This window comes from Dendronephthya gigantea, unplaced genomic scaffold (genome assembly GCF_004324835.1).
Source record: "Dendronephthya gigantea isolate DGI-Jeju-01 unplaced genomic scaffold, DenGig_1.0 000001F, whole genome shotgun sequence".
NCBI lineage: Eukaryota > Metazoa > Cnidaria > Anthozoa > Malacalcyonacea > Nephtheidae > Dendronephthya > Dendronephthya gigantea.
The window spans coordinates 5,484,143-5,506,560 of record NW_021163011.1 but is presented as its reverse complement, the minus strand read 5'-3'; the positions used below and the strand labels follow the sequence as shown (position 1 = coordinate 5,506,560).

Here is a 22,418-nt window from a genome sequence, read left to right as displayed (position 1 = left end):
ACAATATTGCGGAGGCATCTGTAATATTTCTTTAATAATTGATTTTTAGCAATGGTATAATTTACTAAACTTGGTATAAGTTTGATTAATGTGATGCCTGTATGGTCTAATTTTTCCACCCACAAAATCAGCGCTAAATAATGAATAACACAATCCAAAGATTTTTAGAACTACTGAACTGAATTACCTGTCACACAGAACTGAAGGTGGTTTTACAGGAGGCATGATTTTTCAATCGAGCAAAAATTTTGGCTCGATTTTCTTCTTATAATAATTGGCGTAGGATGACTGAAGCCCATTATGTTTCAGAAGAAAATCGAGCGAAAAATTTCGCATAGACATAGACATAGGAATTAAATAAACCGATTAACCAGTCTGTCACACTCTGGCTGGCTGCCGAATTTCCGAAATGCCAGCTTTAGTAACCACTAACCCAACCGTGAACCGTTACTGGTATTAATAAACGCCCTGAAAGTGATACTGAACAAAAGTACCTTGAGACAGAATTTGTAAAATTATTCAAGTGATAAAGCCATTTATAATTTTTTTAGGGTAGAACTACTATCTGTCAATGGTAAACGGGTTTTGCAAAGTATAAAAAAGTGATATGTCCTCTGTAGGAATCGAGTGATTCACGTTTTTTGTGAAGTGTCTAGGACGGCTGTTATATCAAAACATACTTACTTGGTACATTTGATCACCATTCAAAATAGAGAAAAACATTGGGAATATTTCATTATACTTCTAGAATTTCTACTTGTTAGACACACGACATGGTACTTACATTGTATCTAAAAAATTAAATAATTACATGACGTAACAATCGTCACTTCGAACGTACTTCTTTCAAGATAATTGGGATAATTAGTGCTTAATTTGCTAAGACAACATGCCAGAAAATTAACCAAAAATAAAGCTGTTTGGTCTGACTACATTTAGTCTGCCTAATCAGCAACGAATGAATTTTCGGATAAAAAAGTGTTGATTTGACTAAGTGTGATGAGCGAAGACAACCGACCCGGAAGTGCAAGTCAGACAGCAAGTAAACGAAACAGTGACGGAAAAGGACTGAAAATACCAGAAACAAATCAAAGTCAAATATCAAATATACTCGGACAGTATGGCTATGATGTAGGAAAAGTAATAGGACAAGGCTCTTATGCTGTAGTTCGAAGGGCTCACTCGAAGAAAAAATCCAAAGCAGTCGCAATTAAGATTATCACCAAAAAGAAGGCGCCAGAAGATTTTCTCAGTAAATTTCTTCCCCGTGAAATCCGGGTTTTGAAGAAAATTCGACACACAAATGTAATCAGCTTGATTGAAGTGATTGAGACGAATACCAGGATTTACATCATTACAAATATTGCGGAGAATGGAGATCTCCTTGAGCACATTCGAAATAAAGGGGCGTTACCAGAGCCAGAGGTTAAACGCATGTTTGCACAGATTATAGAGGGTATAAACTATTGCCATTCCTACGATATTGTTCATCGTGACTTAAAATGCGAGAATTTACTACTTGATGCTACGAACTCTATTATTATTTCTGACTTTGGCTTTGCTCGAGATGGAATGACGACCGTGACTGGCAAGAAGAAGTTGAGTCATACGTTTTGTGGATCTTATGCCTATGCTCCTCCAGAGATTTTAAAAGGTACGATCTTACTACATTCCTTATAGTACTTTATCGTCATTTATATAATAAGTGTTTTCTAAGTTCGAAACTAGTATAATAGTATAAGCGTTTGAAAACATTAATCTGACAAAATAAGGATTTATAAGAAGACAAAATTGACCCGTGTTCGTCCTATTTAACTATAGCTATTATGTAAAGTTTTTATAGTCTAGATCTGCAAGCTTCGAAATGCTTCAAAATGAAAAATGTAGAAATAAGGCTTTTACTCATTCTTATAATTTTATTCATATTTTCAGGCATTGCTTATGACCCCACGATGGCAGATGTGTGGAGCTTGGGTGTAATACTTTATACCATGCTCTGCAGCCGATTGCCTTTTGATGATTCTAATCTAAAGTTACTCCTTCAACAAGTACATCGAAGAGTTGAGTTTTCCAGCAAAGTTAAACTATCCGATTGTGCGAAGAGTTTAATCTATAAAATGTTGAATTGGAATATAGCAGACAGGATTACAATAAAAGGAATCAAGGCTCATCCGTTCCTAGCCGCCGAAGAAGGCCATTCTTCCCAAACTGGCGATAAGGTTGCGCGAGAAGAACTGGGGTTTAAGCCTGAAGCAGAAAGGAATTCTTCAAAGGAAGAAAAAACAGCCTCCGATAGTGGCACCTGAAAGTAGTAAAGAAATTTCACTATGCTGTATAATAATGATATAAAATACTGGGATAAATGCAGCCGTATTTTGTATTCACTTTAAACAAATCAACACTTTAGAAAAACTTTCCTAAATTTTAATCTTTCCAACGTCATGAAAATTTCCTTTTTGTATGAAGGGTAGGGTATTGGTTTGCCTGACAACTTGGATATGGTATGTCTTGGCGCAAACACACGATCGAGTCGTCATCCTAAGTTTATTGCATGCCTTGCATGCAGCAATAAAGATTTCGGCTGATTCGAGCTTGGAACGGTTTGTGGCAATCGCATGCAGGGGCACACTGAACCCAGATAACTACCTAGCATTCCATGACTATACTTTAAGTTTGTACTGCGCACGATTCCCCGCTATAACTTTAGCCAATCATTCGTTCACTATTTCTGCATTAAGTATCTTTCGTAATCAAACTCCGCCGGTAAAAGGCGAGTAAAAATCTGTAAGCGATGATTCTTTTCTTCAACTACAACAATCTTGCTCCCATCGCTGCTCACAGCCACACCACAGGGAGTGTCAAAGTAGCCTGCGTCTGTTCCGAGACCACCAAGCAAACTATCTTCTTCGTCTTTAAGATTAAAAACATGGATTTGATGACTTCCCGAATCGGCCACGATTATATTGTCTTCTTTGTCAACTGTAAGACCACTTGGGTTTAGGAATTTTTCTCTTCCGATTCCTTTTGTTCCAATGATATTCTTCACTGACTCAGCTCGGCCATCCAAGATCTTAATCTGACATGCATCGATCACCACAATATCGCCGTTGCTTGTAACAGAAACTCCTAACGGTGACTGAAACACTTGTTTACCCCCAATAAAGCGCTGAAATATTCCGTCCTGACGAAACTTCTGGATTTGTTTGTTTGCTTTATCAACAAGAAGTAATGAACCGTCGTTCATTGTTGCTAATCCAGTTATCTGAGGGTGGACGTCGGATTTTGCGTAAATTGGCAAAATATATCGTAGCAATTCTCCTGCAAATAATGTTCAGTAAAAACCAAAACGCGTCATTACGTCGATTCCTGAGCATGCGTGTAGCGGAACGATGTAGTATAAAAGTAAATTTGGAAAATTGAATGCGGCTATTGGGCTTTTTCGTCGTGATCGACAGAAAATGCAAATGCAACTGCGTGCATGCATGCATGGGAGGATTCTTTTCAAAACTGAAGGTATTCTCATAACATGCGCGCAAGATAACTTACCGTTAGAGGAATAAACACGAACAACGTGGGAATCACTGATGAAAACGTGTCGGTCCAAGCTGACTGCCAGTGAGGTTGGGTGAAAGTTTTTTCCAAGATAAATTGGTTTTCGAACAGGTTTGCCATTCAGGGAAATAACGTGAACACGCGAGTTCTTAGAGTCAGCTACATAAAGTTCATTGTTAATATCGATTGCTACACCACGAGGATATTTGAATTGTGGTGGATTTTCAAGTGTTCCGTAACGACCGATTGATCGTGGTTCTGTCGGTTCCACCAAGCTGTTATGATCAATCATCTAAACCAGGAAAATGAGAAATTTCAGAAAGAGGCATGTTCAAGACATTTCAAGTATATACTAAGTTTTATATATAGTATATATAGTATATATAAAACAATGAACTATTTTTAATATTTTACCTTCGTGACAGATGTTTCAACAGAAGCTCCAGCGATTGTATTAAGCGTTAGTCCTTTCATTTGGCGATATGAGCGTACAGTTGACGTATCATTATCTGAATTTTGTTGCAGCTCTGCCAATGTTTGCTTTAGTTCGTCCGTTGATGTTACATTCTTATACAGATTTTTTTTCAGATTTTTCAGTTTCGACGTATCTTCTTGTATTTTCTCCTCAAAGTGAATGATTTCAGAAGTGTGATGTCGGAAATTTGTATTCAGGAGACGAATCTGTTCTGTGACGCGTTCATATTTGTGAAATAGTTCACATTCCAGCAACTCTTTTCCTTTGATTTCCACACGTTTGGCTGCCAGATCATCACGAATAACACGCTTTGGTTTCAGGCTGTTTGTAAGTTTCTCACTTAAACTTTCTTCTTCGCGGTAAAGCTTTCTTATTACATATTTCAAATCCTCCAACCTCTTTCGCACAGATTGCAAGAGAGACTGTTCTGATTTGATACTCAACTTCAAGTTATGCACAGAATCTTCATATTCAATGATAGATTGCTTCTTTTTTCGAATTTCGTCTTCCAAATTGTCGATTTCCTGTTTGAGATGTTCATGAGTATTCTTGGAAACGTGTATTTCGTCTTCAATTCGTTTAGTTAAAGTATCTAATCGTCTATTTCTGTTTTCATCACAGATAGCAGCTTGGAGACGTCCCTCGTCTAAACCAAAATAAAAAAATATTTCCTTGATGTGTCCTGTTCATTTACAGACAAAATGGCGCGTTCTTGTCACTCTCGTGACTGCTGTTTTTTTTTTCATTCCAAAACCTGCAGTTTTCTTAATGAAATGAAATAAAAAAGATTAATCTATTGAATAATGGTCGACAGGAAGTCAATTTCACAGGCTGCTCTCCAATTATCCTTTGCCAACCCCTGGCTCAAATCTGAACGCCGCAACATGCACTACTGGGATGGTCCGAAGATTACGAAATTAAACTGCCGTGTTGGGTGTGCATGAAAAGACCGTGGCCGCGAAATATTTGTAACCATTTAGGCGATAGCTTGCCTTGGTCAGTGGCGGTGGTTGGGCCCACAATATAAATAAACGGCGTGATTTTATCAATATGCTGTGTTTAGTAACAAAGGAATGTAGCAAGATCAGACCACCTGAAATAAAAAAGAAATAAGTACTCTTCCCTATTTATTGACATTCGTCACACACTTACCATCCCACGTTTTATACCTGTCGTCATAACTGTCTAAATACCCTAACGACGTTAAACACTTTGCCTCTTTAAGAAATTTCCTTAGGAAGCTAAGTCGTTTATTAGCTACTAATCCTCTTTTGTGAAGAATCAGTAACAATTGCGAACCAGTTTCAATAGATTTAAGTGCATCTTTATCAACATGGCCGCGAAGCAATACTTTTAATCTGCACAAGGCCTCTCCGGGTATTTCATTTCCAATTATTGTGAGTAAATCAAGGAAAGTGTTGTTCTGTTCCGATTGCCAAATGTGTGAACCCATTTTGTGCGTCAATTGTGATTAGTAAGAGCTGCGGATTACTAAGAGATTATCGTGTATTTTTTTGTAGGATCTAATTTGCAAGTCAAACTACCTTGAAATACCAGGCTACCAGCGCAAGTTCAGACGTTTTAAGTTATTATAGAGTAAAAATGATAAATTATAAACACCTTAGTCCTCGCATAAATATTGCTGAATTCCAAAAGACCTAACTTAAATTTTGATGTATAACACGAGCATTTTCGTTTAGTATCACCCGAGATGTTAGTTCTAAATATCTTTGCCTCGGAGCTGAACTAGAATAAATAAAACTTGTCCAGTATTAAATGTTTTGCAGGCCGAACGGAATACAAAACTTTTAGTTCCCCTCCGAGCCAATTGTCTTTAAAGTCAACCATTAAAATTTTATCAAGTTAGCTTTATTACTTTTTGAGTTATCGTGCACGAAAGTAAGGGGAATGAGAATTTTAGTTTTCTAAGAAAAAAACCGAAAAAGGTTTTGCATATATATTGATAAATTATAGAGAACAATACAATAGAACAATGAAACAAAGAATAAGCCAATCGACACCTTTTGTTGCTCGGGTAAAAACTTATATAATAAAACTTTTCGTTTAATTCTCGCATTCTTTGTAGTATTTTTGGGGAAAAATATTCAGGATCACTTAGGGGTACGTTTAGTTTGCATTCCTTGAAATTTTGAAAAGAGAATAAATCATGATTTTTTGTAGTGGACCACCTTAAAAAAGAACCTAAAACTAAAGATACTTAAAAAAATGTTAGGCACGGTGTATTATTACTCGCACACTAGTGGAAAGAACGAGTGACATTTTTTGTTATTTTATATTCTAAGATTCGTTGATATTTTTTCGACCAACACTGTTGGCTTCAAATACTCACTAAGACCAATCTCTTTGGTTTTTGAGCATATTTGGTTTTTTTTCGAACATTGAAAAAATCATCATTTAGGCATGGGAAGGGGTGCCCCTTTACCATTGTAGCTAAAATTGACGAATTTTGAAAATTTTCCAAAAATGTATTAATATGCTGAAAATAGCTTCAAATATTCCCTAAGACTAATATCTTTGGTTTTTTAGCATATATGGTTTGTTATTGGAACATTGAAAAAATTGTCAATTTTGGCATGGTACGTGAGGCTAACCTTACAATTTTAGCTAAAGTTGACGAATTTTGAAAATTTGCCAAAAATGTGTTAATATGCTGAAAATGGCTTCAAATATTCACTAAGACTTATCTCTTTTATTTTTTAGCATATTTGTTTTTTTCTGGAACATTGAAAAACTCATGATTTAGGCATTGTACATAAGGTTCTTCTTACAATCATAGCCAAAATTGACAAATTTTGACAATTTTCCAAAAATGTGTTATTATGCTGAAAATGGCTTCAAATATTCGCTAAAACTAAACTCTTTCGTTTATGAGCATATTTGGTTTGTTTTTGGAACACTGAAAAAATTGTCAATTTTGGCCAAAATGGTAAGGCTACCCCGATTTTGGCCAAATTGACGAATTTTAAAAAATTACAAAAATGTGTTAATATGCTGAAAATGGCTTCAAATAATCACTAAGACTATTTTTTTGTTTTTGAGCAGGTTTGGTTTGTTTTTTGGATACTGAAAAATTCATCATTTTTAGCATAGTGCGTAAGGTTCAACCTTACTATTATAGTCAAAATTGACGAATTTTGAAAATTTTTTCAAAAATGTGTTAATTTGCGGAAAATAGCTTCAAACATTCACGAAGACTATTACTTTTTGTTTTTTTAGCATATTTGGTTTGTTATTGGAACATTGAAAAAATTGTCAATTTTGGCACGGTACGTGGGGCTCACCTTACCATTTTAGCCCAAATTGACGAATTTTGAAATTTTTTTAAAAATGTGTTAATTTGCGGGAAATGGCTTCAAATATTCACTAAAACTAAACTCTTTTGTTTTTGAGCATATTTGGTTTGTTTTTGGTTCATGGTACTTAGGTTCACCTTACCTTTATAACCAAAATTGACGAATTTTGAACATTTTCCAAATATGTGTTAATATGCTGAAAATGATTTCAAATATTCACTAAGACTAATCGCTTTGGCTTTTAAGCATATTTGGTTTGTTTTGGAAAATTGGAAAAATTGTCAATTTTGGCCAAAATGGTAAGTCTACCCCAATTTTGGCCAGAATTGACGAATTTTGAAAATTTTCCAAATTCATGGTAACCTTTACCATTATAGCAAGAATTGGCGAATTTGGAAAATTTTGTAAATATGTGTTAATATGCTGAAAATGGCTTCAAATATTCACTAAGACTAATCTCTTTGGTTTTTGAACATATTTGGTTTGTTTTTGGTAAATTGGAAAAATTGTCAACTTTGGCCAAAATGGTAAGGATACCCCGATTTTGGCCAGAGTTTACGAATTTTGAAAATTTTCCAAAAATGTTTTAATATGCTGAAATGGCTTCAATATTCACTAAGACTAAACTCTTTTGTTTTTGAGCATATTTGGCTTGTTTTTGGAATATTGAAAAATTCATCATTTTTGCATTGTACGTGAATTACGAATTGCATTACGAATTTTGAGAATTTTCCAAAATGTGTTAATATGCTGAAAATTGCTTCAAAGTACAAATATTCACTAAGACTATTACTCTTTGGTTTTTGAGCATATTTGGTTTGATTACTTTGGTTTTTAAAATTCACAATTTTGGCAAAATGGTAAGGCTACCCCAATTTTCCTCAAAATTGACAAATTTCGAAAATTTTCAAAAAATGGCTTCAAATATTCGCTAAGACTATCACTCTTTGGTTTTTTATCATATTTGGTTCGTTTTTTGAACGTTAAAAAAATCTTTTTATTTGTTTGGTTATTGGAACATTAAAAAAGTCCTCAACAAAATCAAAACAGGCATCAACAAACAAGGTTGTAAGTGTAGCTTCGAATCCTGCGTGGGAAAGGTTCGATTTTTCCCATCGAGATTACTATTTGATTTAAAATTCTTTGAAAAGGATTAGGTCAAATAAACAACCATAGCCTTCGACAAATGATGTTGTGGCAATGAAAACAAAATCAGGCTGAAAAATTTCGGTGTGATTTAGAAGCTTTAAAACAGTTAAAAGATTCCTCGGCCTTTAGGATTGTATATTGATACCAACCTTACAATATATATACATGTTATTTCGGTGGCCCAGTGGTTAAAGTTACGGGCTACTAGGTTGTAAGCGTAGGTTCGAATCCTGCATGGGAAAGGTTCGATTTTTCCCACCGAAATTACTATTTAATTTAAAATTCGTCGAAAAGGATTTAGTCAAATAAAGAACAATAGCTTTTCGCAAATGATGTGGTGGTTTAGTGGTTAAGGCGTACGTCTCTCAATCCGAGGACAGACGTTTCAACTCCTGGCAATGCAAAAAATTTGCCTGAAAAATTTCGGTGTGATTTGGAAACTTTAAAGCAGTTAAAAAGACTCCTCGGACTTTCGGAAAGACTGTAAATTTAAAGAAGTTTGAAATAAAAAAACTTAAAAAAAATTCTCGCGTTCAAAAGTACTTGAAAATTGAAAAAAAAGCGCAAGTCAAGAAATTTTAAAAACATATGTCTTCTAAAAAGATTGAAAATTAAAAGTGGGAAAAAGAAATTTAAAATTTCCCGCTTTTAAAAAACTCATGTTTACTTACCTTAAGTTTTTTTTCACGAAAATTTGACAGGGTGATTTTCTCGAGACTGAAAAAATTTAATTTTTTTCACTTTTTTGAAATTCTCTTAGATTTTTTTTTCGACGCGAAAATATTTTGTTTTGGGCTACTGTGTCTGTCTTGGGCTACCTGTGTCTGGCCTGACACAGGTAGCCCAAGTCAAAATACTTTCACGTCGAAAAAAAAATCTAAGAGAATTTCAAAAAAGTGAAAAAAATTGAATTTTTTCAGTCTCGAGAAAATCACCCTGTCAAATTTTCGTGAAAAAAAATTAAGGTAAGTAAACATGAGTTTTTTAAAAGCGGGAAATTTTTAAATTTTTTTTCTTTTTTTTTTTTTTTTTTTTCTTCATTCAGTTCAGGCTTTTTAGAAGACACGTGTTTTCTGAAACTTTTTTTAATTGTGCTTTTCTTTCAAATTTCAAGTACTTTTGAACGCGAGAATTTGTTATCATTTTTTTTATTTCAAATTTTTTTCAATTTACAGTCTTTCGCAAAGGTTGAGAAGTCTTTTAACTGTTTTAAGGCTTCCAAATCACACCGAAATTTTTCAGGCCAATTTTTTTGCATTGCCAGGAGTTGAAACGTTTGTCTTCGGAGTGAGAAACGAATGTCTTAACCACTAGACCACCACATCATTTGTCGAAAGCTATTGTTCTTTATTTGACCTAATTCTTTTCGATGAATTTTAAATTAAATAGTAATTTCGGCGGGAAAAATCGAACCTTTCCAATGCAGGACTCGAACCTACGCTTACAACCTGGTAGGCCGTTGCCTTAACCACTCGGCCGTCGAGTTACATGTTGATGGCAGCCTTAATATATACTTTATTGCGGTAGCCCAGTGGTTAAGGCTACGGCCCACCAGGCTGTCAGGGTAGGTTCGAATCCTGCATGGGAAAGATTCCATTTTTCCCACCGAAATTACTATTTAATTTAAAATTCATCGAAAAGGATTAGGTCAAATAAAGAACAATAGCTTTCGACAAATGATGCGGTGGTCTAGTGGTTAAGCCATTCGTTTCTCACTCCGAGGACAAACGTTTCAACTCCTGGCAATGCAAAAAAATTGGCCTGAAAAATTTCGGTGTGATTTGGAAGCCTTAAAACAGTTAAAAGACTTCTCGGCCTTTGCGAAAGACTGTAAATTGAAAAAAATTTGAAATAAAAAAAATGATAACAAATTCTCGCGTTCAAAAGTACTTGAAAATTGAAAGAAAAGCACAATTAAAAAAAGTCTTAAAAACACGTGTCTTCTAAAAAGCCTGAACTGAATGAAGAGAAAGTCAGACGGAAAAAAAAATTAAAAATTTCCCGCTTTTAAAAAACTCATGTTTACTTACCTTAAGTTTTTTTTCACGAAAATTTGACAGGGTGATTTTCTCGAGACTGAAAAAATTCAATTTTTTTCACTTTTTTGAAATTCTCTTAGATTTTTTTTTCGACGCGAAAGTATTTTGACTTGGGCTACCTGTGTCAGGCCAGACACAGGTAGCCCAAGACAGACACAGGGAGCCCAAAACAAAATATTTTCGCGTCGAAAAAAAAATCTAAGAGAATTTCAAAAAAGTGAAAAAAATTAAATTTTTTCAGTCTCGAGAAAATCACCCTGTCAAATTTTCGTGAAAAAAAACTTAAGGTAAGTAAACATGAGTTTTTTAAAAGCGGGAAATTTTGAATTTCTTTTTCCCACTTTTAATTTTCAATCTTTTTAGAAGACATATGTTTTTAAAATTTCTTGACTTGCGCTTTTTTTTTCAATTTTCAAGTACTTTTGAACGCGAGAATTTTTTTTCAGTTTTTTTATTTCAAACTTCTTTAAATTTACAGTCTTTCCGAAAGTCCGAGGAGTCTTTTTAACTGCTTTAAAGTTTCCAAATCACACCGAAATTTTTCAGGCAAATTTTTTGCATTGCCAGGGGTTGAAACGTCTGTCCTCGGATTGAGAGACGAATGCCTTAACCACTAGACCACCACATCATTTGCCAAAAGCTATTGTTCTTTATTTGACTAAATCCTTTTCGACGAATTTTAAATTAAATAGTAATTTCGGTGGGAAAAATCGAACCTTTCCCATGCAGGATTCGAACCTACGCTTACAACCTAGTAGCCCGTAACTTTAACCACTGGGCCACCGAAATAACACGTATATATATTGTAAGGTTGGTATCAATATACAATCCTAAAGGCCGAGGAATCTTTTAACTGTTTTAAAGCTTCTAAATCACACCGAAATTTTTCAGCCTGATTTTTTTTTCATTGCTACAACATCATTTGTCGAAGGCTATGGTTGTTTATTTGACCTAATCCTTTTCAAAGAATTTTAAATCAAATAGTAATCTCGATGGGAAAAATCGAACCTTTCCCACGCAGGATTCGAAGCTACACTTACAACCTTGTTTGTTGATGCCTGTTTTGATTTTGTTGAGGACTTTTTTAATGTTCCAATAACCAAACAAATAAAAAGATTTTTTTAACGTTCAAAAAACGAACCAAATATGATAAAAAACCAAAGAGTGATAGTCTTAGCGAATATTTGAAGCCATTTTTTGAAAATTTTCGAAATTTGTCAATTTTGAGGAAAATTGGGGTAGCCTTACCATTTTACTAAAATTGTGAATTTTAAAAACTAAAGTAATCAAACCAAATATGCTCAAAAACCAAAGAGTAATAGTCTTAGTGAATATTTGTACTTTGAAGCAATTTTCAGCATATTAACACATTTTGGAAAATTCTCAAAATTCGTAATGCAAATTCGTAATTCACGTACAATGCAAAAATGATGAATTTTTCAATATTCCAAAAACAAGCCAAATATGCTCTCAAAAACAAAAGAGTTTAGTCTTAGTGAATATTGAAGCCATTTCAGCATATTAAAACATTTTTGGAAAATTTTCAAAATTCGTAAATTCTGGCCAAAATCGGGGTATCCTTACCATTTTGGCCAAAATTGACAATTTTTCCAATTTACCAAAAACAAACCAAATATGTTCAAAAACCAAAGAGATTAGTCTTAGTGAATATTTGAAGCCATTTTCAGCATATTAACACATATTTACAAAATTTTCCAAATTCGCCAATTCTTGCTATAATGGTAAAGGTTACCATGAATTTGGAAAATTTTCAAAATTCGTCAATTCTGGCCAAAATTGGGGTAGACTTACCATTTTGGCCAAAATTGACAATTTTTCCAATTTTCCAAAACAAACCAAATATGCTTAAAAGCCAAAGCGATTAGTCTTAGTGAATATTTGAAATCATTTTCAGCATATTAACACATATTTGGAAAATGTTCAAAATTCGTCAATTTTGGTTATAAAGGTAAGGTGAACCTAAGTACCATGAACCAAAAACAAACCAAATATGCTCAAAAACAAAAGAGTTTAGTTTTAGTGAATATTTGAAGCCATTTCCCGCAAATTAACACATTTTTAAAAATATTTCAAAATTCGTCAATTTGGGCTAAAATGGTAAGGTGAGCCCCACGTATACGTACCATGCCAAAATTGACAATTTTTTCAATGTTCCAATAACAAACCAAATATGCTAAAAAAACAAAAAGTAATAGTCTTCGTGAATGTTTGAAGCTATTTTCCGCAAATTAACACATTTTTGAAAAATTTTCAAAATTCGTCAATTTTGACTATAATAGTAAGGGTGAACCTTACGCACTATGCTAAAAATGATGAATTTTTCAATATCCAAAAAACAAACCAAACCTGCTCAAAAACAAAAAAATAGTCTTAGTGATTATTTGAAGCCATTTTCAGCATATTAACACATTTTTGTAATTTTTTAAAATTCGTCAATTTGGCCAAAATCGGGGTAGCCTTACCATTTTGGCCAAAATTGACAATTTTTTCAGTGTTCCAAAAACAAAGCAAATATGCTCAAAAACCAAAGAGATTAGTCTTAGTGAAAGTTTGAAGCTATTTTCAGCATATTAAGACATTTTTGGAAAATTTTCAAAATTCGTCAATTTTGGCTAAATGGTAAGGTGAACCTTACGTACAATGCCTAAATGATGACTTTTTCAATGTTCCAGAAAAAAATCAAATATGCTCAAAAACAAAAGCGATTAGTCTTAGTGAATATTTGAAGCTATTTTCAGCATATCAACATATTCTTGAAAAATTTTCAAAACTCGTCAATTTGGCCAAAATCGGAGTAGCCTTACCATTTTGGTCAAAATTTACAATTTTTTCAATGTTCCAAAAACAAGCTAAATATGCTCAAAAACAGAAGAGTTTAGGCTTAGTGAATATTTGAAGTAATTTTCAGCATATTAACACATTTTTGGAAATTTTTCAAAATTCGTCAATTTTGGCGAAAATGGGAAGGTGAGCATCACGTACCATGCCAAAAATGATGAATTTTTCAGTATTCCAAAAACAATCCAAATATGCTCAAAAACAAAAGAGTTTTTTATTCCTAGTGAATGTTTGAAGCCATTTCTTGCAAATTAACACATATTTGAAAAATTTTCAAAATTCGTCAATTTGGGCTAAAATGGTAAGGTGAGCCCCACGTACCATGTCAAAAATGATTATTTTTTCAATGTTCCAATAGCAAACCAAATATGCTAAAAAAACAAAGAGTAATAGCCTTCGTGAATATTTGAAGCTATTTTCCGCAAATTAACACATTTTGGAAAAATTTTCAAAATTCGTCAATTTGGACTATAGTAGTAAGGTGAACCTTACGCACTATGCCAAAAATGATGAATTTTTCAATATCCCAAAAACAAGCCAAACCTGCTCAAAGACAAAAAAAATAGTCTTAGTGAATATTTGAAGCAATTTTCAGCATATTAACACATTTTTGGAAATTTTTCAAAATTCGTCAATTTAGGCTATAATAGTAAGGTGAACCTTACGTATTATGCCAAAAATGATGACGTTTTCAATATCCCAAAAACAAGCCAAACCTGCTCAAAAAAAAAAGTAGTCTTAGTGAATATTTGAAGCCATTTTCAGGATATTAACACGTGTTTTGGATTTTTTTAAAATTCGTCAATTTTGGCGAAAATTTTAAGGTGAGCCCCACGTACCATGCCAAAAATAATGAATTTTTCAATATTCCAGAAACAAAGCAAATATGCTCAAAAACCAAAGAGATTAGTCTTAGTGAAAATCTGAAGCTATTTTCAGCATATTAACACATTTTTGGAAAATTTTCAAAATTCGTCGATTTTTGCTATAATGGACTTTAATGGTAAGGTGAACCTTACGTGCCATGCCTAAATGATGTTTTTTCAATGTTCCAGAAAAAAATAAAAAATATGCTCAAAAACAAAAGAGATAAGTCTTAGTGAATATTTGAAGCTAAAATTTTCAAAATTCGTCAATTTGGCCAAAATCGGGGTAGCCTTACCATTTTGGCCAAAATTGGCAACTTTTTCAATGTTCCATAAACAAACTAAATATGCTCATAAAGCAAAGAGTTTAGTTTTAGTGAATATTTGAAGCCATTTTCAGCATATTAACACATTTTTTAAAAATTTTCAAAATTCGTCAATTTTTGCTATAATGGTATGGTGAACCTTACGTACCATGCCAAAAATGATGATTTTTCAATATTCCAAAAACAAGCCAAATATGCTCAAAAACAAAAGAGTTTAGTCTTAGTGAATATTTGAAGCAATCTTCAGCATCAACCCGTTTTTAGAAAATTTTTGAAAGTCGTCCGGTAAGTCGTATGGTAAGGCCCTTACCATAGGAAAACATAGTACCAAATATTCTCAAAAACCATAGAGATTAATCCTAGTGAATATTTGAAGTGATTTTTAGCATGTTAACACATTTTTTAAAAAAAATTTATGAAAAATTGTAAGGGGAACCGTTACCACCATTTTTTGAAAATTTTCTAAAAATGTGTTAACATGCTGAAAATTGCAAAGATTGAGAGATTCATTTTCAATTCATTGAGAAATTCGTGAATTTGGGCGAAAATTGTGAGAGGTATACCCCTTACCATTTTTGTCAAAATTGACGGCTTTTGAAAATGTTCTAAAAATGTTAAAAACATGGTGAAAATTCTACTACATTCGAATGTGATTACAGCCAAGAAGGTGAAAAAAAGCCATTTTGCGAATCGTGATTGTAATGTAGTCCCTTAACAAAAGGCATCGCGTACATCTTCCGAATAATTTTGCATTATACTTTTAGGTAACTATAAGTAAACTGTAATAAACAATTTATATGATTTATAAATTATAATGAATTACATATACTAAACAATTAATAAATTTTCTACATACAGTATTTACCACAGTTCAGATTCCAATGCGAATGAATATAGTTAGATTTTTATCAACGTACAAAATTATTTTCTAGTTCGTTTTTAAAAAATATATATTGATTTTTCAATTATTTGTTTGTTAGATTGTTGTTGTTTGCGAGACAAGTTCTTTATAGTCAGGTTCATTGACATCTTTCTGTCCACAAGGTTTTAACAAAAGTTCTCCTCCGATGCCAGACACAGGCCTGGTCTGATGAAATTTTACTAAATCATTGAGCGAGGCGTGTGCTATTTGATTGTGACCAAAGAATTGGTAGGAATTGTCACTGGTGTCAATAAGGAAGTGTTTGCAGCGATCAGCAGCTCGATACGAGATTGTATAACCCCAAACTCGTTCACTAACACGGACTAGAAAACTACCGACAGGTCTCTCTTCTAACAAACTTTCAGCTTCCTGTCTTGATATTATACCTGAGAATAAAAGTTAATTTTGACACAAACAATTATAGCGATATTATTTTTATCAAACGACGTTTCGATGCTAAAGCGTGCATCATTTTCAAGTTATGATAATATGTAACCTATTAGAAACTATACACCATCTCTGAACACTTAATCGGACTCTATTCGTTCCAAACTTAAAACTTAATCTGGAAATAATGTTTTGTTTTCGTATTGTCATGCGTATGTTTTCTTTTGTGTGTGTGGATGTGTGTATAAGTAATTGTTTAATAGATTAAGAATGACAAAATTTCATTGTTTGCAAACTACGTCAAAATGACTTTTTATATAAAGACTTTTTATGTAGGTGTGATAATCAATTTTTATTCTGGCGGGCTAAAATTGGCAATACTGTGCTGCATATTGGCCTTTTACCAGAAAAGCGTTTATCAACTTTACACCATTCAAAAAATTGTACATGCATGCAATATGATCATTATAGCATACTCCGATAGATGTAATATTCTTACCATGAAACCAAGGTAAAGCGGCATCATCTTGAAATCCGGAACCTTTTGGTAATTCGATCTCTTGCCACCATTCAATAATTTGTTGTCGATTATGTGGACGATCGGTTCTTTTCTGTTGAACAGGATTACCATTTTTTACTGGGGGAGGAGGGGCAGGACCGAGACGAGTGTTTCTAAAAGATAACTTGATAATTATTTCATAGCTTTGGTCAAGTGAAAATTGATAGTCACAAGTTACAGGTTAAGAGGAATCGAGACGATAGTGCATTTATAATTTCCTACATACCTCCGAGGTATTGAGGGCGGCGAACGTTCTGGTTTCGGTGGCTTGATTGAACGGACTGGAATCGTTGCTCCAGTAGCGCTAATCAGTTCAGGTGAAGAAATAGTTGGCCGCTCTTTTTTCATACTTTCCGATTGTTTTAAGTCTACACGATGTGCCCTGGATTTTGACTGTGAAAGACGTCGGTATAAACCACTCGCGACTTCGATAAAACCTTGCTTTTGAAGTTCTTTAACTTCTTCCTCACGACGTTTTACTTCTCGTCTCGCCATACTGACAGAACTTCGTCTTTCATATTCCGCAACTTTCGCCTTTTTCTCACGTTCGATCCAAGCCTCGTAATCTTTCTTTCTTGACTCTTCCTCGTTCTTCCTTTCTTCCTCTTTTTGCTAGAGTGAAAAGCAACATTCCGTCAATAGGGATTTTAAGATGACACCGCGAACAAAGGCACGGACTACGGTGGTTACATCTTGGTTTTTAAAGTGCTGAAATTGAGGCAAACAATCGGACAAACAAAATTTTCAAATTTCTAATGGTGCACATTGACTACGACATATCAACCTTATTTTTCTGATTTTAGGAGCAGAATGAGTAACGTAGTCACAAGATTGACTACGCGACATGTTACTTGTGGAGAATGGTTTTGCTAACAAGGGAGGAGGTTTGAAACTAACGAAACACAAGGCCATTGGAATATATAAATCATACCTTTTTTATCCTCTCATAAATTTCCTTCTCCCGCTGCTCTTGTTTTTCTTTCAGTTCCTTTTCCTTTATTCTCTTTTTCTCGTTTTCTTCTTCTTCCAGTCTTTTTAGTTCCGCTATCCTCATTTCTTCCTCCTTTTTTTGTTTTTCCAACTCTCGTATACGTTTTTCGTCCGCTTCTTTTTTCGCTAGTTCTTGTTTTTGTCTCTCTTCGCGTTCTTTTTGCTTTTTCAATTCGTCTTTTTTTCTCATTGCTTCTTCCTTTCTTTTATCCGCTTCTTCTTTTTCTTTTCTCTCTTTCTCCAATTTTTCTTTTTCCAATTTCTCTTTTTCTCTAACCTCTGCTTCTCGTTGTTCTTCTTCCTTTCGCTTTCTTTCCCTCAACTCTTCCAATTTGCGCCTATCCGCCTGTTCTTTCTCTTTTACATTATTTCGGTTTATGAATTGCCGCTTCTCATTTTCATCAAGTTTGATCACAAATTTGTTTTTCGCCTAAGGAAAAATTAATATAAAATTTAACCAGTGAATAAACTGGATTATTATTATTTATTTAAAAGAATTTACAGTTTTCGATTGGCAAATTGGATACGACTTTATCGACCGTTCAGTTCTTGCGGATTGAGCCATGATAGTCAGATTAATAATAGATGATATGTATGCACGTCTGTACCTTTGCATAGTTTTGATCTACCAATTGTTTGTTTGCATTGAGTAATTTCTCTTTTTCAGCACGATCTTTCTCGAGTTTCTCTTCTTCATTTTTGAGTTGCTTGGTTCTCAATTCAATAGCAGCAAGTTCCTTTCTTCTCAGCTCAGCGGCTTCCTTTTCTGCCAGCTCCTTTGCCTTTCGCTCGACCTCTCTGTCTTCCAAGGCTCGCAGACCTATGCAGTGAAAATACGTATGACTACTGACTGCAGAAAGATAACATAATGAAGGATAAGAGTCATTACTAGATGAAGCTACAAACTAAAACCAGATATTATGCACAATAACATCAATTATTAACATCAAGGACAAGGAGTGAGTAGTGCATATATTTGTAATACGCACAAGGTCAACTCACTTTTTGAGTTGCCCACCACTAAAATCTATGACATCTACGACTCGACATGAAATCCAAGAAAAATAACATCATCCATGTGGTTGAATTTGAAAAATCATATTATTTTTGCACTTACTTCTTTCTTTTTCGTCTTCTGACGTATCTTCATCGCTTTCTCCAAACACCCAAGTCCACGGATTTCCGTCTGCTCCCATTAAATAATGGACGTTCGCTCCTTTTTCTGCAAAAAAACAATGCACTAGGATGCAGTCTATGTATGTACTCTGCATGGACTCCATTTGGAGATCTGAATGGAGATTTTTATGTTAGTATTGTTCTGACCATTGTGAATTTCGAGTGCATGTGGTATTCTCAATAGTCCGTCGAAATTTGCGACCATTGACAGGGCATGACTTGTAGCACACTCTTCAATTCGCATTGTCCTATACTAAATTGAGTGTGAGGCTCTCAGACCCAAAACATAATCGAAACATCTTTTTATCAAGAAATGTGGTTTAATATACGAAACATATACGATGTATTTTAAAACACGAAAGACTCCTGACGAAGGCCCTTGTGTGAAAACGTCAAACGTTTTTGTGTAAACTGTATATTTGTTTAACACAAATAATATCTACTGAATGATCGCCACATACTGTTGTTCGTCTTTTTCGTCGTCAAATTTATGACTTTCTCTTTTTTTTCAAATTCAGCTTCTCGTTCTTTCCACCTACGAACTTGTTCTTCTCTCATTTTGATGAACAACACTTGCTTTTGTTCTTCAGACAATTCAGCCAGAAGCTCTGGGTCTATATACATGTCTTTTAGGATTTGCTGAAGCATTTTGAACGATGCTATTACAAAAACCTAGAAGGGTAAAATGGCGTTATTGCTAATATATGCAGAATGCAGATCAAGACACAAGACCAAATCCAATCGCAAAGTACAGTGTTATTTGAAAGTTTTTGTACGCACACAGCATCTACATGGAGGTGTTGCCTTAAGGTCAAATTCGCAGTAAATATACGTTTCTAAAGTAGTGTCAGAAGAGCAGGTCTTATACTACATGTGATCGTCGGTCGGGAAGAGGAAAGCCACTTCATGTGTGAGAAAGAAATAGTAACTCATTCTATTTTGGATGGTTCGAACTATAAAACAGTTTTGTGAATCTGTTGAAGGAGAACTTACTTCAAAACATGTTATTCTGACTGTAGGCTCTGGGCTCGATTTAGCCCGATTCTCCTCCTGTATCTTATCAGTCTATTTGTATCAGCCATGCAGACGAAATGAATCAAATGATGCATGGAATATGTGTATAATTTATCTTTTCATACGTTTTGTCAGCAAAGCTTGCAATACCAAAGTTATTGACGTTATTGGTACAATCCATAGCATATGAGCGTATAGTCAAGAATTATCAACGCTAGTGTTTTATTATCTATACCGGAATGAGCCTAAAGGGGAGTGACAGAAACCTAGGGCAGTTTACAAAATTTATCAATTATAAGTGCAATGATAATAGTGCAATAATAATACTTACTCTTAGAAGGTTCAATAAATTCGGTATTAGTAACCAAGCAAAAGATTATATGAAGTGTTTCAAGTAAAAAAAAAAGATTCCAATAATATTTAACATGATACAGAATATAATGAAAACCAGGAAACAACAAATGAAACGATCAATCATCTCCAATGAGCTTCATCTTTGGCAAACTGTAAAGAATAAAACGATAGATGTATTGACAAACATGGTGTATGTAACTTCACTGTAGGTACCTTTATTCTGTGATGTTATACAAATATTACATTTCTTTACTACATTTAAAATGATTGTTTATAAAGTTTAAGATTACTTTAGGCAACAATTTATGAAAAAATGCATCAAAAAATATATATTATATTTCACTCCTTTTAATGCTTACAAGTGACAATCCTTGAAGATCCTATACAGTACATATTATACAGCAATATATTATTATATATAATATATACAACTGTAGCTAATCTTTTTGTCTCAATGATATACGATATCAGTTAATCAGCCATTACATGCCTTCACTACATATAAATTTGCATACATGTTCAGAAAATTACATGCCTATATATTTTTACTTAATCATTCAGATGAGTTGAATATGTCACAAATAATTGTTATGAATTTCATGAGGATGGTTATTTTAGGGTGCTCCATGATTTAAGAAACTGTTTTAAAAAGTATTTGTTTTGGGCTGATCTCTATAATTAATTAAAGAATAATTTATAAGAATGAAAGCCTTTTCAAAATGGTTAGGTAAATTAACTATGGGTAAAATAACGACAACAGAAGGTACAGATAGGCATGAGGGGGAAAACACAGATGAAGTTAAACTACAGAAAATATGAATGAGGTCAGGGATAAAACAAGGATAAACATTATTTAGGCCTGGGGGAAAAACACAAATAAAAGGGATAAAGCAGGGTAAAGGGGATAAAACATGAGTAAAGGACGAAGACAAGGGCAATGATGAAACAAAAATTGGGGTAAATCACAGGTGAAGGAATAAAACATAGATGAGGGGATAAAACACAGACAAGGGGGTCATAAATCACAGATGAGTAATAAAATACAAATGAGAGGATTAACACTGATATGGCAAAAATAAAGTTGAGGGGATCTCTAAGAGGGTTAATATTTCAAACTTAAAACTTTAATCTGCACAAATTTTTAATATATACATGATATTAAAGTTATTATTTGTTTTGATGTGATGAACATCCAACAATTTATGTTTTTTTATGATTTGTACCTTTGTACCTATATGTATTAGACTTTGGAGATACTTCCTATTATATTTTATTTAAACATTCCAAACACACATTTGTGGATGATTTCCCAATTTTTAAATTGTACATCAATATAACCTTTGCTGTTACAAAGCATACTTCTCACATTTGTTCATTTATGTTGTCGATGGCAGATCCAGGGTATTAACACAGAATAAATTATTACAGCTTTAACTTGCAATTATATTGGATAATATCATGTAAAAATTCTTTAGAGGTGAATAACCAATAGCATCTTTATTAAGTATTTTGAATTCAAAATTTGGCTGTATAATTTATTCTGACTTACGCTGAATCCACCGCTATATGCTGTGATGTTTCAAGTGACCCTATCACTGAATACCAATTATCAAGTGACAAATTATGTAAGCCCCAAAAATGTTGACAAACAGAGCATGTCTGGATTTCTTATATGTTCACCGAACGTTATATATATAAACAGGGGAGCAGAGTCTAAATTTAACAGCTTTCCCAACTGACAAATATACAAAGATTCTACTAATCCTAAAGGCACCTAGCTGACATCTTCCTTATGTTTTTTGCACCTTGTATTAAAACAAGATACTTTGGCAGTCAGGTCATTGGCCTTATGTACATGTTCAGTGAACAATTGCACTTTGTATTTATTAAATAATATACGGACATACAGTTTTATAATAATGTTCACCTGCATGGAGGGACCTTTAATACTGTAATTTTTTCATATAATAAATATCTACTTCCCTTTGAACAACCTAATTAATCTACAAAACAATTTGATGGGTATGACAGCGATGTGATTTTAAGGTTTATTGCAAACGAATTCAATTTGCTTACGCAAAGATTAAACAAGAATTACAATAGACGATATAACTATACAATATGGCAAATATGTCACAGTGATATATGAAATTCTCTGATTTAATGACAAAATGGTAAGGATTAAAATCATTAAATAAATGGCCTGGGCTATGACTCAACAGCGCCACACCACTGACTGCATTTTCATTTGTAAACATAGTAATTTAAGTGAAGCAGACTCACCTTCACTGCATGACACACAACGAACAAAGGCAACGTGGCGTGTTTCTATAAAATTGGTGTATATTAGATTTATTAAATTCCCTGATTTACACTACCAGACAACAAAAGTTTGATCTTTGAAATATGAACTTTTAATAACATGAACCGATCAGC

General features: G+C 33.7%; 2 protein-coding genes and 1 pseudogene across 2 annotated transcripts; 1 reads left to right on the top strand and 2 right to left on the bottom strand.

Annotated features, from left to right (window-relative positions):
- Positions 1 to 999: 999 nt before the first annotated feature.
- Positions 1,000 to 2,306, top strand: LOC114531029 (annotated as a pseudogene).
- LOC114531021 lies at positions 1,936 to 5,480 on the bottom strand. Its single transcript, XM_028552653.1, has 4 exons — positions 5,180 to 5,480; positions 3,967 to 4,673; positions 3,547 to 3,844; positions 1,936 to 3,318 (listed from the first exon to the last, which is right to left on the bottom strand). Exons 1-4 carry the CDS (start codon positions 5,478 to 5,480, stop codon positions 2,723 to 2,725), a joined length of 1,902 nt encoding a protein of 633 aa, XP_028408454.1. The 3' UTR covers positions 1,936 to 2,722.
- Positions 5,481 to 15,315: 9,835 nt separating this feature from the next.
- On the bottom strand, positions 15,316 to 22,418 carry LOC114528767 (SH2 domain-containing protein 4B-like). The gene is made up of 9 exons (XM_028550483.1): positions 22,266 to 22,418; positions 19,960 to 20,132; positions 19,076 to 19,286; positions 18,556 to 18,660; positions 18,047 to 18,258; positions 17,380 to 17,868; positions 16,675 to 17,060; positions 16,389 to 16,561; positions 15,316 to 15,888 (listed from the first exon to the last, which is right to left on the bottom strand). Exons 3-9 carry the CDS (start codon positions 19,260 to 19,262, stop codon positions 15,557 to 15,559), a joined length of 1,884 nt encoding a protein of 627 aa, XP_028406284.1. The 5' UTR covers positions 19,263 to 19,286; positions 19,960 to 20,132; positions 22,266 to 22,418; the 3' UTR covers positions 15,316 to 15,556.

Coding starts and splice junctions, on each gene's coding strand:
- LOC114528767 (XM_028550483.1), bottom strand. CDS start 19,262: ATGCTTCAGCAAATCCTAAAAGACATGTATATAGACCCAGAGCTTCTG. Junction 18,661..19,075: donor GACGAAAAAGACGAACAACA/GTATGTGGCGAT, acceptor GTTTTTTTGCAG/AAAAAGGAGCGAACGTCCAT. Junction 17,869..18,046: donor TAGATCAAAACTATGCAAAG/GTACAGACGTGC, acceptor ATTTTTCCTTAG/GCGAAAAACAAATTTGTGAT.
- LOC114531021 (XM_028552653.1), bottom strand. CDS start 5,480: ATGGGTTCACACATTTGGCAATCGGAACAGAACAACACTTTCCTTGAT. Junction 4,674..5,179: donor CAGGTATAAAACGTGGGATG/GTAAGTGTGTGA, acceptor ATTTTGGTTTAG/ACGAGGGACGTCTCCAAGCT. Junction 3,845..3,966: donor TTGAAACATCTGTCACGAAG/GTAAAATATTAA, acceptor TTCCTGGTTTAG/ATGATTGATCATAACAGCTT.